Here is a 17,372-nt window from a genome sequence, read left to right on the forward strand (position 1 = left end):
GAAAATAATGACAGCAAATTTGTGTGATACTTCCCCTTTAAAAATACATACAATTAAAAACCATCTAGACTACAAGTACAATGCAGTCCCTTATTTTACTTAGGGAAGCAAACAAGCAAGTATGCAAAATTTGCCAAAGAAAAACCAGGGAAAACATCTACTCTTAGTCTAAAACATGACAGCTATTATCTTGCAAATATTCCTCAGCAGAATTTAGAATTAACATTCAAACCAGAGAAAACTAAAGAAAGTGTATTGTAAGGTTTTGCTTCCAAGGCTGAAGTAGAAATAACAGGAAAATAAAGACATGCAAAAGTGCTCAGTCCTGTGCCCCCCATCCTCCCCTTCCTTAACCTTCTGTAAAAATTATGCAGCTTATTAATATTTTAATTAGAATTTTCATGGCCAGTTCAGTTATCATTTAACTATCAGTACCATCTTATTGAAATCTCTGGAAGAATGCATCCTTAAAAAGGCTGTCAAATAGAATTTTAAATTGAAGCTTATTTTTCTTAAATAGGTCCACTAACAACCAGATTGGAGATATTCTTAAGGGGCTGGCTCCATTCTTAAAGGCAAGTTTCTGATTTCATTTTTAGTGACTTGACAGTCAGTGCAAGTTCAAGTCCTGGACCTAATTGTTCAAAAAATGGATACACTCTTTTTTATATACAAGAATACTGTTTTTCCTGCCCAGGCTGAATATTCTTTTTTTCCTGCCGATGTTAGGTAAAATATTCTTTTGAATATTCTTAGAGTACAGTGTATGACATTTCCGTTTTAGAATGTATTGGGGTATCCAAGTGTTTGGTGTCCAGATCTGTATCGAACTGTCGTTACCATCAAACATTTGGCTAGTGCAGGTTTTTGTCGTTTTAGTGGCTAGTTTTGCCGTTTAGATACAGGAAGAATTTTATACAGTTTAGATAAAAACATACAATTGTATTTTACTCGCAAATTTTCAACTCAAAATTATATTTTTTAAAAAATCTCAGTCTCGGGTTTATTCTTAAAACATTCTTAAAATTTCGCAAATTTCAGCCTCGATATTTCTTACAAAATAAATTCATATACATATATATAAAAAAATAATTTAACTCTACCCAGTGGATGAATTGCTATCCAGCGGATAAAATGTACTCGAACCAATACATTTTATCTGCTGGATAATACGAATAGGGCTTTATAATTATTCTCTCTTTAGATGTATACACTCTATGTTGGAAACTTTGACAAAGCAACGGAAACGCTATCGACGTGGATGAAGAAATCGCCAGCCATAACTGCTATTATTGACGAGATTCAAGTAAGTCACTGGCTTTTCTGCAAGTGCTAAAATGATAGGATTTTTTTTTTTTTGAGTGGTTCTTGCATGAAATACAGTGTAACTGAAGAAGATTAAAGTGTTTTTCCTTGAAAGTGTTTTTTTTATGAACCTAGTTTAATGGCCTTAGTTCCCACGAGTCTCCTGTAGCTCAGTGGTAGAGCATCCGAACTAGTAATCAGAAGGTCTTAGGTTCGACTCCTGATAGGAGCACTCGGATTTTCTTTTTTCCGAGTTTGCCTGTGTCACTCACTGAATAATACATCATTCCCATTCATTCACCAGGTTGAAAATATACACATTAACATTCCAATCCTAGCAGTATGCACAATGTTTGTTCCATGAACCTAGTTTAATGGCCTTAGCTCCCACGAGTCTCCTGTAGCTCAGTGGTAGAGCATCCGAACTAGTAATCTGATAGGAGCACTCGGATTTCCTTTTTCCAAGTATGCCTGTCCCACATCATTCTCTCTTTTTTTATTATTGTTATAGAAAAGCAAGGAGTGTGAAAATCTGACCCTTCAACATCATATGCTGGAACCAGTACAGCGTGTTCCCAGATACCAACTACTCTTAAAAGGTTATCTCTAATAACATTTATCTTACTTTTGAAGATTTTATTAAAAGGTTTTTTATGATGAGCTGGTGTGGCTAAGGTCTTGAGTTGCTGCAGTCTTATGCACACAGTACAGCAATCCTTTCCACAGGGAAATTTCATATCTTTCATTTGAATGGTCAAACCTGAAGATTTCATCCTCAGAGTCAGAAGTTAGGACCACCTTGTACAGAATAATAAACGGCACCACAGGAAAGTACTGCTCAGTAGCTTTCATTTGAATGGTCACACTTTAGGATTTCATCCACAGCCTCAAAAGTTAGAACCACATTGTACAGCATAATAAACAGCACCACCTGAAAATACTGCTCAGTAGCTTTCATTTGAATGGTCACACTTTAGGATTTCATCCACAGACTGTACAGTTAGAACAACCTTGTACAGCATAATAAACAGCACCACAGGAAAGGTTTACATTTCTGTATGTGCGAAGGTGATCAATTTTGCACTTTTATTAAGCGTCTGCCTCCTTTCTTGTTTTAGATTATCTTTCAAAACTTCCAGAAGACTCCAAGGACTTGAAGAATACCTCCGGTATGTACTGACACTAGCCCCGCTCTCTATCTTAGTGTCTTTGTTTTAAAGCGAGCAAGCGCGAAAATTGCCTCGACGCGCGAAGAAATATAAGGGACTACACCAGCTCGTAGCTTATATCGTAATAAACAAACTATGGTAAATTCAACATTCGCTTTGCAGCTGTAAACGTTTGGAATCACCTTGACGAAAGCATTTAAAACGTTTAAAAACAAAGTCAAGTTAAACATCTTACATTCTTACAGTGTTCATGAGTTTTCAACTGGTATTTATTTATTTATTTATTTATTTATTTATTTATTTATTTATTCTTTTCCTTTCTTTTTTTTTTTTTTGCTTTGCTCAAGCTTTAGTTCCAACCTACCTTCTATATTTAAACATTATTTAGTTTTACTCAGCTCAATTAGCTTGTCAGTTATTCTGAGTAAATGTTACCTCTTTTGTATTAATATATCTATGTTGTACATTAAGTTTAATTTTGGTAATAAAGCTTGTTGTTGTTGCTGTTGTTGCGTAGAGTTTATTTTCATAATACAATACCAAGCATTTAATTTTTTCTTTTACTAAAAGTAAATAATTTCGATCCACTTTTTTTCCAGATGCTTTAGAAATCATCTCCGAGTCGGCGCGACACGCCAACGACAGCATGAAAAAGACTGTAAGTACGCCATATCTTTTTTGTCGGACGGAAAAAATGTGGCGGCTGTACATTTTACCACAGTACCTCGCGAGCCTAACACAGCCAATAGGTGTATAGAAAGCCATATTTTTTTGTGAAATTCGTCCCTGTACTAACAACATCGTGTATACTAGGTTTGAAGTGTTAAGAACTTTTCTGTGCGCTAATTCGCTAAGAATTATGGGTAAATGTACCAGTGGCCATATTTTTCGGTACGGGGGATTGCGTTTACGGCAAACGGCAGAAATGTCCACGTGACCGTGTCTACTATATACCGTGTACCGTATTATATTTGCCACTCGCTGTTCTCAGTTTCTCATTAAAACTGAGTAGTTTTGCGTTAGCATCAAAGGTCAGAATTATTTTCCGCTATTCTCATCTACGTACTATTTTTTTTTTCAAGAAAACTTAATCGCGAATCTCACGTTTGCCGTTTGGCGTAAGCGGGAAACGGCAGAAATGACCACGTGACCATGTTTACCCTATATTTGCCGCTCGCAGTTTTTAGTTTCCCAGCAGAGTTGAGGAGTTTTGCGTTAGCATCAAAGGCCAGAATTGTTCTGCCCCATTTTTTAACTATGTACCTATTTTTTCAAGAAAATATGTCGCGAATCTCACGTTTGGTGGCGGCCTGCGGAAGCTTCAAAAACGAAAACAAAAGTTAATAATTTCTTGTATTAACTTTCTGTCTTTGTATGTTTAAATATTAACCAGGGTCTTTTACAGTTCTCATTGTTACAGCTACTGCAATGCTACAATAATTGGCTAACTTTCTTTGTTTTAACTATTCTTTCTCCGTTAATTCTGAATTCAGGAACGATTCAAGATTCTTTTGGAAATCCAGGAGAGGATAGGGGTGGACTACCCCCTCATTACAGCAAGTCGAGTGAGTATCCTGCTAAACCAGTTTATAACCTGTTCAATCGGATTGAGCGGTTTTACCTTTCCAGGAAAAGGCAATCTTATAAAACCGCAAGATTTAGTGTGTCATTAGAGTGGTTTGCGATCGAGCATCATTCTCGCCAATCACAACAGAGGCAAGCAGCGCAATGAACCAATCAGAATTCAAAGAAAATACATGTAACCGGCGCCAAGCGCGGGAAAACGCGTGCGAGCGAGGCAGGATTGGTTTTTGGTTTTTAATTTCCCATTGGTTGACAAAGTGGCGCGAGTTTTGGCAACCAATCACAGAGCTTACTAATGCAAAGCCAACGCGCAATTGCTTTCGACACTCAATTGAAAAACGCTCTATTGGTAAGAAGCAATTATTTTTTTCCTTTCTTGTCACTTTTTCGTTTATTCTCAGAACTTATTTGCAAGTTTTGTTTTGTTTCTAACAGGAATTAGTCATGGAAGGAGAATTCAAGAAGGTGGCGGCAAGGACATCGGACAGTCATCAAGAAAGAACTCTTATGCTGGTGAGAAAGAATAAATGAAGAAAAAGGCTGTAAATTTTCCACGGCTTTGTAAACTGTCGGCTTAGGCAACAGGTGGATGCAGTTGACGTGTTTTCCCGCGTTTTTAAACGCCCCCATGACCAGTTGTTTCCTGTGATTAACAACAAGCCCACACCTTTCCCGCGCTCTCAACGCGTTCGCATGTTTCCCGCGCTTGACACCAGTTGGCATATTTTCCCGCGCTTAGCAGCAGTCGGAATATTTCCCGCGCTTTGCACATTTGTTATGCCAACTGGGTTACGGTTATCCGGAGCTTTTCCCGCGTTTGGCACCGGCGGTATGATTTTGCTTCAATTTCTGATTGGTCCGTCGTGTTATTAGTCAACCGTGATTGGTCAGTTGCGGCTACTTCTGGTTTGCTGCTGCAACAGTACAACATTCACAAATAACAGTTGTTGCTTTTCTTGTGCAGTTCAATGACGTTCTTCTTTGCTGTGCTAAATTTCATGGTACAAACAAATACAAGGTTAAAGTAGAAATGGACTTGTATGGAATGGAAGTCGAGACGGTAGATGAGGACCTTGAGATGGAAGACGCGTTTCGCATCACTAGCAAACAAAGAGTGATGGATTTTACTGCGCCAACTGCCGAGGCCAAAGAGACGTTTGTGAACAAACTCAAAGAAGCTATAAACGAACTTACGGATAAACGAGACAGCTACAAACGGGCGAGCAAGATCGAAGTCTTGAAAGAGGGGGACTTGGGTAAGAAAGCGCCGGCCTGGATCCGAGATGAAGCAGTGAGTATGTGCATGCTGTGTGACGTCATGTTTACCAAGCTTCGGCGGCGGCACCACTGTCGCGCCTGTGGAAGGGTGGTGTGCGGAAATTGTTCGAGCTTTAAAGCGGCGCTCGAGTATAAGAACGGAAAACTGGAAAAAGTCTGCAAGGATTGTCACAGGGTTCTTGTGAAGGGCTCAAGTGACGAGAGCGCTAAAGAAGTGAAACCGAAAGGAAGCAGTATCTTGAAAATCAACAGCGACTCAAAGATTTGGCATAACGGGTTTTTGAGTTTCAAAATGAAAGGTGACAAGGCGTGGCAAAAGAGATGGTTCGTCCTCTCCAGTGACTTTGTCCTGTACCGCTACAAGGCAAAAAAGGTGAAAAAGAAGTAGGACTTTTGTTACACTGTGATAATAGAAAGATTTAGAACCGCATTTACTGCAAACGGTAAACGTGAGATACACGTTCATGTAATATATATCAAACACGAGACACAGTGTTTCTTCACATACCAAAAACCGAGAATAGAGTTGAAAATACCACGCGTAGCGGAGTATTTTTGACAAACTTCGAGGTTTTTGATATTGTGATGAAACACTGTGACGAGTGTTTGATGTAATATATCAAACACGAGGAAGCGTGTTTCATCAGATATCCAAACACTGAGAAGTACGTTGAAAAAACGAGGCGCAGCCGAGTTTTTTTAAACGATTTCTTGGTGTTTGGATATCTGATGAAACACGCTTTCGAGTGTTTGATATGGCTTCTCAAATGATCAATAATTCTTGGAGAAATTCAAGGCTAAAGTTGGCAAAATGTTTTGGTAATTAGGATCACATATCCAAACCACGGTCACGGTAGTGATTTTCTTTGTTTTCTCTTGATGAATTATTAATGAGTTTGAGAAGTTTTCTTGAAAAAATGAGTGCACACATGAAAATAGTGCAAACTAGTTCTGGCCTTTCATGCTAACGCAAAACTACTCAATTTTACGGAGAAACTGAAAACAGCAAGCGGCAAATGAAGGATAAACATGGTCACGTGATCATTTCTGTCGTTTGCCGTGAATGTAATTCTTAACCTCTCTGATAATAAGTTGTATGAGAAGTTGTTGAGGTAATATATCAAACACGAGATCTAAACACGAGATCTAAGTGCGTTGAAAAAACGATGCGCAACCGAATTTTTAAACCAAGTTCAAGGTTTTTTGAAATCGTATGAAGTAATCTTTCGAGTGCTTGATGAAGCTTCTTAAACCATTTATAATTCTTGGACCAATTCAAAGCAAAAATTCTTCAAATTTTGTGATAATTAAGATCTCATTCCCAAACCTCCTTAACGGTAGTGATTTCCTTTGTTTTTACTTCATGAATTATTGATGAGTTTGAGAAGCTTTCGATAAAGGGTGTTTGCCATTGACCGAATGCAAAAATGGCTGTTGTTTTAATATTCTTTTGTCTCTATTCAAAAAGTCCTACTAGCCTTGTTCAAGGTAAAATATTCTTTTGATTTTCTGAACCCAATACGAGGTTACCAGAGCTAATTTGAATGGAACAGTAGAATGGTAAAATGTCAGCCATTTTTGTATAGGGTCTATTTGCAACAATAAAACTGGTTGGGATCACCTTCAGATTGAATAATGGTAAAATTTTTCCTTAAAACAGCATACATACATATACCAACCGAAAGAGATGCCGCTTTCCATTGTATTTACAATGCGGGCGACTTTTGTTGATAGGAGACTGGAAACGGGGGAAATGTGAAATGGTGCGGAATTTTCCGACGTTCCGTTCCGAACGGGAAAAGAGAAATATCCCGAAAATTCGGGATGGACATTTTGTGATCCATGATTTCCAACCGAATTTTCGGGATGTTTCGTGCTATAGTGGTAAGCACCCCAAGAAAAACTGTGTTTTGTTAAATAAGTTTTTGAGCAGGGATGGCGCAGTGGTGAGAGCACTCGCTTCCCACCATTGTGGCCCAGGTTCGATTCCCGGACTCGGCGTCATATGTGGGTTGAGTTTGTTGTTGGTTCTTGTCCTTGCTCCAAGAGGTTTTTCTTCAGGTTCTCTGGTTTTCCCCCTCTCCTCAAAAACCAACATTTCACTGTAAAGCGCATTTGATCATCTCGGCATGGAATTACGCACTATACAAATTTTACCATCGTTGATGATTTTGCAGGTAAATTTGTACGTGTCAACTGCGATTCAAGTGTTGTTTGAATAAGCAAAATAATCATTTTAAAAGTTATAATAATTTTCTTTATAGGACACTAAAGCAGAATTCAACCTTCCACTTCCTGGCCACAATGTCGACAAGCCTTCTTTGGTAAGAAACTTAGTTTACGTTTGTGTGGTTTAATAAGGATGGTTCCTACTAATACAGAAGTATTTTTTGCACAGTTTATGAGTATGCGGGAAACACAGATCTTACTATGGGCTTAACTGGAATCCAGAAAGAAAATTGTAGGTAGCGGGGCATTTTTTAGAGATAATTAAGCAACAATTATTCTAAAAATGAGTAAAATACAAAGCAATGTATGGCGTTTTTTTTTTTTCCAAATTGAAGCTTTATTATCTCTGAAAAATGCATGGTTACCCCCAGTTTTCGTTTTGGATACTAAGAGCACTTGCTAAGTTCTACTTTCTCCGCGTAGTTTAAACCGCGCAAAAATGTCCCTGTATTAGTAGGCACCACCCATAGGAAACCAGAGTATCTCGACATGCGCAGAACGTATCCTGGGAGCAGGGATGGCGCAGTGGTGAGACCACTCGCCTCCCACCAATGTGGCCCGAGTTCGATTCCCAGTCTCGGCGTCATATGTGGGTTGAGTTTGTTGTTGGTTCTCGTCCCTGCTCCGAGGGTTTTTCTCCGGGTACTCCGGTTTTCCCCCCTCCGCAAAAACCAGCATTTCCAAATTCCAATTCGACCTGGAAACAGTGGAGAGAAGAGCCACTCCGTGGATTCCACTGAAATTCCTATTTATTATTTTATTTATTTATTTTATTTATTTACGTATCCGCAGTAACAAAAGTAGGCACCGTCCTTAAACGAACCCTCGTATAATGTATGCAAGGTATGCACACTCCGCGAGCCCTAATTGTGGGTATAACAAAATAATTTCCCTTAATTAACAAATGCTGCTTAGGTCCAATTTCTTGAAAATAAACTTTTCATTTCTTTTCAAGGCGGATGAAGTGGACCGCAAAAACGTGTTTAAGGTTCATCACAAGAATGTCAGAGTTTATTTATTTCAAGCGGAAAGCGAGGGGAGCTTGAACAGGTGGGAATCGTTTTTCAAGTTGCTTGTAAATTAAGATGGAATATTAGGCGAAAAGGTGTGCAAGCTAAAACTGTGGGCCCCCAAATTATGTCACGCACAAAATATATAACGCCTTGCACACCTTTTCGCCTGTTTCCTACATGTAAATCCGCTCTCGTAGGTGCGGTTTTACGTAATGTAAAATTTATTTTAGTCTGTTATGTAGGTATATATACAGGTCACTTATGCTGTATTGTAAAACTCCCTAGGAGAAAATAAATCGTTTTACAACTCTAAGAGTTCGCAGACGTGCTGCTCACTAGTTAAATCTTAAAAATTATCAATGCTTATTCAAGCCCTGATTTTAAGGATATGACCTCCCAAGGTGAATTTCCTTGATATTTTAATATGGGGACAGGATAGGAGAATTTGTTCTTTGATATTGGGGGTTTGAGGGTTAAAAAGCGCTTCTCATCAGGTTCTTATTCACGGTGTCCACATATTAATTTTGTCAGATGGATGGAACTGTTAACACATGCAACCAAGGCTGAACAGATCGACGAAGATCAGCTTCAAGGAAAGAATAAATTTCAACAAGCCAATAGTGCTTCATAGTCGTATAACTAGAGTAAGAAAGAGTATTTAAAAAATTATATAAAGTAGGAGTAAATGAATAACATTTACAAACCAAAGATGCGGAGAAAATAAATTATTGTGTATTGAGTATATTTTAAACTTGGAAAACAATGATACAAGTTATCAGGCTAGCAATCGTTGAATCTTTGAACCATGTCATATGGTTCTGACGTTTATAGAATACAAGCACTATCTTTTTAAAGCTTATATGACAGAAGTTTTTTTTGGTTTGCTTGATCAAATCTTCAAGCAAATAAACACTTCAACTTTTACATAAAGGCACAAAGTTCTCAAGAATATAAAAGCGCCACATGCACTTCATAAGGCTCGTGTTTTTAGTTTACTTGAAAGTGCTAAATTACGCGAGGAAATCTTTCCTGCGACTTGCAACGCAACGCCGTTGCGAGATAAGTTGCCGACGAATTGCGCGTCACGCTCCCTCTACGCAACTTGTCTCACAAAAAAAAACGTGTTGCAACTTGAAGGGGACTACATGTCTACTAGTCTTTTACTTTTTGCAACTTTGCGAGATACGTTGTAACCTGAGAATGGTGTATTAATCTGTAAATGGCACAGGCATACTCAGAAAAAAATCCGAGTGCTCCTAGCAGGAGTCGAACCTAAGACCTTCCGATTACTAGTTTTCCCGTTTTCTGTAACTTTAAACAAAATGCATTCGTCAGCATTGCGTTGCTAGGTGATAAGAAAATCGGCTTGTGCAACAGCGCGTTAGTCTTTTCTCTTGGGAAAAGGGCGATTGGTCAAGGTCTTTGTATCTGTTAAATAGTCATTCAATTTAACGCCATTAAAAGTTCTTTGCTATACTGCTGTATATTATGATGTAATTCAGATGGCTCGAACGCTTGTGTCTGTGTATGAGAATCGTGACCTTTCAAATGAAAGCTACTAAGTAGGTTTTTAATATGGTGTTGTTTTATAAGATGATAACCTCTTGAATATCATGGTCGTAAAGACAGTGCAAAAGCTACAAGGGTGCGGTTGGGGGGAGGGGGTGGTGGTAGGGGGGGGGGGGGGCGGGTGGGAGTGAACCACTTTCACCAACAATCCTCATTAATTTTTTCACTTCCCAAGTTTTCACTCTTCAAAATATTCATTATGGCGGCTGTTCGTCAATCGAATTCGACGGCCGAACAGATAGATGTAATGTGAAATATTCGCAATATTCGTCGTTTCTGTTGAAACGACTTAATTCTTTTCCGTAAACGTGATCATAATTGTATGCCCCACCCCTTCCTCCTTTAAATATTTCCCTCCCCACTCCACCCCACCCCATTATGCTTTACCACACATTCACATGCCAATCATTTTGATTAGTGATCTGTTTCGGTTTCGTAACAATATTTAATTTGCGTATAAATTCACGCCGTATTGCTATCAAGAATGTTTACGCATTAGTGTTTATGTATTAGAGTCCTGGATAAAGTTATATTTGTTTATAATTATGTAAAGCTCAGTCAGATTTTATTTTTTAAGGCAAAAGGTTAGTGTAAGAAATTGTATCATTTAAAAAGAGTACTAGTTTTGGGAGTCATTTTTATTCGATCTCTTCTGTAGGAGAATAAATGCTAAAGTTTGTTTGCTACGTTGTTTGTTTGTTGTTTATTAGATCAGATAACTGAAATCCGTATATTTTTGAGTGATGTTTTCGTTGGCGTAGACTGTTCAGAGTCCCCTATTTTTTCCGTGGGATTTTCGAGACTCGTACGCTTCGATCGAACTCCCGCCATCTTGGTTTGTAAAGGCAAGCGCAACCTGGGCAGAGTGTCTAAACTACCAAGGGGGACCCTAGTCAGGGTATGTTGAGTGGGGGAGGAGAAGCACTCCCCAACCCCCCCCCCCCCCCAACCCCCAGTTACTTTTTTTTAAATTAGTTTTACCGAAGAAAGCTGTTGGCATCTTGAAGAGCAATAGGCCAGTGTTTCTTCCTTTGGAAACGCTTCTTGGCATGTACAATACACTGGTGCAACCGCAGTTTGATTATTGTAAGTCGTGCGGGGGAACTGTAATGGCTTAGCTACCAAAGTACGAGAACTGCAAAATCATGCAACACGAATATTGACCTTCTCCAACTATGATGTCAATGCTGACCATCTATCTTTTGGCTGAATAATAATGAAAAAAAAAAAAAAACTAGAAAATCGACGCGGAAAAATTCATACTGCTGCCGTGTTGCTATGGGGTACAAATCTTTAAATGGTCTTGCCCCCCTTTTCCCCCCTCCCCCCCCCTCTCTGAATCCTTGCGTTCTAGTTCCATCGGCCCAAGACAACATGCCTCAAGACAACTTTCAGTCACATTTTTCATTAGTTTTCGACCAATCAAGTCATCCTCAGGGTAAAAAGACCGCCCGCTACATGCATATTTTATATGCTTTAGGTGATTTCCGATGGGAACAGTTTCGCTACGTAAGAATGGACTTGTTTGTTCAGACTGGGGCTCCATTGTTAGATTATTAAGCCCTCAATGATTCTGCGCTTGTGGAAAGATTGGGCCGAAGAATGGGTCGGATTCTCGCGTAGGTGACGGGCAGTTTCAGAGTCATTAGAGAGGTTCGAATGTTCATCGATTTGCACCTCCGCATTTCTCTTGGTTTCCCCGATGTAATCAACACCGCAAGAACAGTAGCCTTCGTAGACCTCATGTGATCTGTGAGTGTTTTTGTCCTTAAGGTTGAAAAGACTTTTGATTTGTCTTGTTTGCCAGATGTCTTTGTTCATTTGTAAGAAATACATCACAAATTCCACAAAGGTAACAAACACGTCAAGAAAAATAAAGTATAAACATACATTTGTAAAAAATAACAGCTAACTAATATCCACATCAAACAACTAATTTATATTTAAAACCCAATCTATTAAAATAACTCTTCTTGTAACGTTCAGTATTAATGCTAAGCGCTTGGCTCGACTGGCGTCGAAGCCGTTTAGATGATTTTTTTCATTGCTGGCTCTACTGCTAGCCTTGCTCTACTGCTAGCGACAACGTTAACTGCTCCTTATAGAACTGAGTACCAACTAAATCTCAACTGATATTACTACAAATGATCATGAACTCCATCGTTGCAGTTAAACATGTAAATGTGTCGACATTTATCAACTCAACAGGAATTGGACAGTGTTCAGCCCTTTCATCACTTTTTTGTGGGCGCCCAACCCCCTGTACCTGCATTTCACTGATCGCGATAAGGGACTTCGCTAGGTTGACTTAATACATTTTGTGGTCAAGTTCCCCACCAATTGACTTATGAATAATAAAACTATTTACAATAGCAACATCAATAAAATGAAGAAACAAAGTTTTCCACCATTTTTTAGTTTTCCTTATAATTTCATAGCATTTGAGAAGCTGGTCTGATAAATCAACCCCACCCAGATTACTGTTGTAACCCTTTACAGGAGGTGGAATGTTTACCCTTTGTTTTACATATCTACCATCTACAAGGACACCCCTCCTCCTTTAAATAAAATCCCTTCCCGTGGCTGGGTAAAAACTAGAAATCACACAAACAACTTTAGTATCCTTCCATTTGACAAATACTGTTTGCCCATCACGAAACCATCTTGAGGTTCCGCGCTCCGAATTGAGTGGAGGTGGGTTTCCGAAGTTTTTAGGAAATCCTATTTTGTTTTCCCTTATTGTTCCTGTTAAAAATCATCCCCTGCGAAATAAATCTTTACACAGTAAAGGGATGCTGTAAAAGTTATCACAAAACAGATGGTATCGCTGCCTAAAAAGTCCATCCATCAATCCCATAACAACATCATAACCCAACCCATGGGTGGTAGGAGTTAAGCGTTTCCCGGTATACACCTGAAATTTGTATGTGTAGCCCGTTTCAGAACTAGCAGGTACCCATAATTTGAAACCCCACTTAGTTGGTTTGTCTTTTATATATTGCTTCATTCCAATTCTCCCCTTAAAACCAACCATTCTTTCATCAAAAGCGAGCTCTGTTCAGGCCAGAAGCTTTCACAAAATCTTGTCCAAAGAAGCCATCATCATTCCAGTACTCTGTCAGCGTCGGAACTTCCACAAGGCCCATGAAGATCACGATGCCAAGGAAAGCCAGGAACTCTTTAGAAGTCAGATGTAACCAACGAAAATAAGATTTATCAGATTTGAGTTTGTTTTCATATTTGTTGGTAATGGCAACAATAACATCTATACTAGCTTTAGTAAAAAACAAAGAAAACAATGAAAAAGGACTCCAGTTTTGGTCTCTGTGTAACTGGAAACCAGGATCACACGCTGGAGTGAACGGCATTCTGTTTGGGTCTGCATCTGGATCACTGGAATTCCTCCACACATTCCCTGCATCATCATCGTCATCGTCACTGCTGCCTACTGTCTTCTGGGGGAGTAACTCGCCGGGCTCTTTTCCTAAGTCTGCTGTAAATTGTGCCGCGGATCCACCGGTTGTCGTGTAAGTTGTACTCGTATTTGAGGGCGTTGTCGTGAGGGAAATATTCGCAAGAGCGTCCATTACTCGCATTTTCAATGTTTCGGCTTCGTCAATTTCCTTTTCGATTTCCTCCACCTTACAGACGGATACGATTTTTTCGTCTAGATCTGAGACCAGTTTCGATTTTTCCTTTAACATTTCCTCGATTCTCGTTAACTTGTTTTTCGTTTTGATATCCAATTCGGAGGTCGCATTTTCCAAGATTGTATCGGCTTCGACGATGAGCTTCGTTATGACTCCTCTGTTGGCCCCGCGAGTTGCTCTTAGTCGTGGTAGATCTCCTTCTGACATCTTTTCTTCAGGTCGTGATTTCGAGCCCCACGTTGGGCGCCATGTTATAAACACGAAGTAGTCGTAATCGTTTTCGTATAAATTCTGATTTATTCCACTCTGATATCGTACAGAAAAAAACCTTTCGAGTTAAATCACACGCCCCTAAATAAACCCACTAAATTTGATATCCTACAAAAACCAGTAAATCAAGTTGTTGTCATGTGCTCTCTTTGTACAAACAAAACGAAAAGCGTGACGACTTTGATTACATAACAAATACGCGTGGCTGTTTATGACACTCCCCCTAGTTGATCACCTTAGTGTGAGTCAACTATATTCGCTTTGAAAAATAAACTAAAACTATACGTGTTATCGCAAAGTTCGTTATTTCTAAATGTTCGCGTTATTTACAAGTGTGAGGAAATAAATCTAAATACGGCAACGTTTAAGGTTCTCAGTTCAGTTCAAGAGTTCACCTCCAGAGGAACAACGTGATGAATGGGTCGTCGCAAGCGCTGAATTGAACTACCATTGGTACTCGTAACTCTAACTGAAACTGCTCGCACCTTTCCATCTCGGCCCGGGTGCAATTCTTCTACTTTCGCAAGCTTCCAGAAGGTTCGACGAACGCTGTCATTTTTGAGAATAACAATGTCTCCAACCTTGACCCCTGTATCGCCATTGTCTCCCCTTTGCCGTACGTTCTTGATAGCATGTTCTCTTAAGCTGGTTAAATATTCATTTCTCCATTGACGAGTGAATTGTCCCAACAGATGTCTATGATGTTTAAGTCGCTTCGTCAGAGAATCGTGGGTGCTAGTGATTTCGAAATGTTGACTGTTCGGAGTTGTAGTAACTCTTCGACCATAAATCAGATCCGATGGCGTTAAGGGATACGAGATCGATTCCTCGTCGTCATACACATAAGTTAGCGGCCTTGCGTTGATCAACCCTTCTATTTCCGTTAACAGAGTACTTAGCTCCTCGTGGGTGAGGGTAGATTTTCCGATGGATTTTTGGATAGGAGACTTTACGCTGCGGACGAGCCTTTCCCAGTAGCCTCCCCACCACGGCGCCCTTTCCACAATGAAATTCCAACTGATTTGATTGTTGGTTAAATATCGCCAAACTTCCGGTGACCGTACTAATTTGCGAATATCCTTGCTTGATGATTTGAAAGTTTTTGCATTGTCCGATTGAAGATTAGCCGGGAGTCCTCTTCTACTGGTGAATCTTCTGAAAGCAAGCAGGAAATCTTGGACACCGAGTCCACGAGTCAACTCTAAGTGCACTGCACGGGTTGAAGCGCATGTAAATAAACACACGTAAACTTTGACACATTCAGCGTTGTTGACGTTTTCCTTTACGTAAAATGGCCCAGCGAAATCGATTCCAACATTAGTAAAAGGTGGATCGTCTGAGACTCAGTTGGTTGGAAGATCAGCGAACGGTGGAGGTTTGCATGGTGCTGCATCGAATCGTCGGCAGACAACGCAGTGTCGAATGATTTTCTTGACTGTCTCGCGACCGCGTAGAATCCAGAAACGTTCTCGTAAGTTCGTAAGCGTGTCCCTTATCCCAGAATGCTTGACTAAATCGTGAATATTCCTAATAGTGAGATTGGTGAAAGCGTGTTTGGCAGGCAAAAGTATCGGGGTTCTGGCAGAAGACGATAGGGAAGCATTTGCGATCCGTCCTTTGCATCTGATAATTCCATCGTCGTCGAGAAACAGTCCCAATTGCGGAACACGTATAGGTGGCGTTGATTTCGAATCCCTTCGAGTCAGAAAAGAAAGTTCATCGGTAAAAGACGATGCTTGAACCGAGTGTATCCACAGATTCTCGGCGTCCTTCAATTCGGTGGTTTTTAAATCTTCCATTTCTTCTTTCCGGTTTTCAAGTGTTCGGTTTTTGAGCTTGTTGATGAACTTGATCACAAACGCTGTTACTCGAATTAATTTCGTCCTGTCGCTGAACCGTCCAATGTCGATTATCTGGTCAACTTTCGGGTTGAATTTGTCGCGGGCAGTGGTAAAAAGGGAATGTGTTACATCTGGTAAGTTCTTGACGGCTTCCTGTAAAATTTGTTCTTCGTTCACTTGTTCCGATGGAGAAGTTTCGGGCCATTCATTCTCGGATTGATACAAAAAACTCGGACCATTCCACCACGTATTGCTGGCAGAAAGTTCTTTCGCTGATAGTCCACGCGATGGTAGATCGGCAGGATTTAATTCTCCTGGACAGTGCCTCCATAAATCTTTGGGAGTTAGACGTCGAATTTCTTCTACTCTTTGACCGATGTACTGCTTCCATACTCTTTCATTTTTGATCCAGCATAGAGCAGTTGTAGAATCACTCCAGAGAACGGTTGTGTATTCAGCTCCAATCGACTTTAACTTGTTAACGAGTCGGGCCAAAATTAATGCTCCTAGTAATTCCAATCGAGGAATTGTCTGTGCCTTGATAGGAGCGACTCTCGATTTTGAAGCGACCAATTTAACTTCGATTCGACCATCACTGTACGTGTTTCGCATATAAACCACCGCGGCGTTGGCGCGTTCTGAAGCATCACTGAAGCCATGTATCTGAGAGGTTACAGGTTGTCGCGAAAAATAGCATCGAGGAATACAACAACAACAACAATTTATTCAGTATTCCCATATATATACATGGTATTACTTATGTAATAAGTCTGGATTACGTTAAATAATTATGTCTAATAATTAAGCTAGCATTGATTGTCGATTCAGCATTGAATCATAAATATAAGCAGCAATGGTTCTACAAACAAAAGGATCAACGTTATTAAAAAGAAACATGATTTTTGAGATATTGTCAAGATCATTAAAATTTCGATATTTGTCATTTATTTCATCAAAATATTTCTTACGTGTATCATGATAATGTTCGCAAGAGAATAGAAAATGCGATTCGTCTTCAATTTGATTGGAATTACAGAGATAGCAGGTTCTCAAATTTTCAGGTGTCTTGTTGTGCCGGCCAGTTTCAATTCGCAGATTGTGATTTCCAAGACGAAATGTATTGATTTGTTTTTTGTGACGTACATTTTTTATCGAATCCAAGGAGTCAGTTTTGTGGCAATCTTGTTTAAAGATAGAGTAGAATTTAAGTTTTTTATTTAGGTTTAGTAAATTAAGTTGATGATTAGTTGAAGTTTTATTAACACTTAGTCGAATACGTTCAGTGAAGTTGTGAATGTTTAAATTTGAAATGTTTAAATTGGAAAGATTACACAGAGAGTTGACTCTTTGCATAATGCTCAGTTGGTTTTTGTCGGTCATTTCTTTAGATAGGTAAAGGCATTGTTTGGCAATGTTATCTTCTGGTAGACTTTCCAGGTGTAACCAAAATTTTATAATATTTAT

General features: G+C 39.4%; 2 protein-coding genes across 3 annotated transcripts in view; one reads left to right on the forward strand and one right to left on the reverse strand.

Annotated features, from left to right (window-relative positions):
* Positions 1-10,833, forward strand: part of LOC146457375 (FYVE, RhoGEF and PH domain-containing protein 4-like) — a 19,550-nt gene extending 8,717 nt beyond the window's left edge. For both annotated transcript variants that reach the window (XM_085092053.1, XM_085092054.1), the window contains exons 6-16: positions 521-575; positions 1,205-1,306; positions 1,817-1,904; positions 2,424-2,474; positions 3,074-3,132; positions 3,968-4,039; positions 4,494-4,571; positions 5,023-5,709; positions 7,601-7,660; positions 8,521-8,615; positions 9,110-10,833. In XM_085092053.1, coding sequence (XP_084948179.1) covers positions 521-575; positions 1,205-1,306; positions 1,817-1,904; positions 2,424-2,474; positions 3,074-3,132; positions 3,968-4,039; positions 4,494-4,571; positions 5,023-5,709; positions 7,601-7,660; positions 8,521-8,615; positions 9,110-9,209 — 1,447 coding nt within the window. In that variant the 3' untranslated portion in view covers positions 9,210-10,833. The remainder of the gene's footprint in view (positions 1-520; positions 576-1,204; positions 1,307-1,816; positions 1,905-2,423; positions 2,475-3,073; positions 3,133-3,967; positions 4,040-4,493; positions 4,572-5,022; positions 5,710-7,600; positions 7,661-8,520; positions 8,616-9,109) is intronic.
* A 4,577-nt stretch (positions 10,834-15,410) lies between these two features.
* Positions 15,411-16,520, reverse strand: LOC146457376 (uncharacterized). Its single transcript, XM_085092137.1, has one exon. The coding sequence runs from the start codon at positions 16,518-16,520 to the stop codon at positions 15,411-15,413; it is 1,110 nt and encodes a 369-aa protein (XP_084948263.1).
* Between the last annotated feature and the right edge of the window lie 852 nt (positions 16,521-17,372).

Source organism: Pavona decussata, unplaced genomic scaffold, assembly GCF_977016875.1.
Source record: "Pavona decussata unplaced genomic scaffold, jaPavDecu1.1 SCAFFOLD_244, whole genome shotgun sequence".
Lineage (NCBI taxonomy): Eukaryota > Metazoa > Cnidaria > Anthozoa > Scleractinia > Agariciidae > Pavona > Pavona decussata.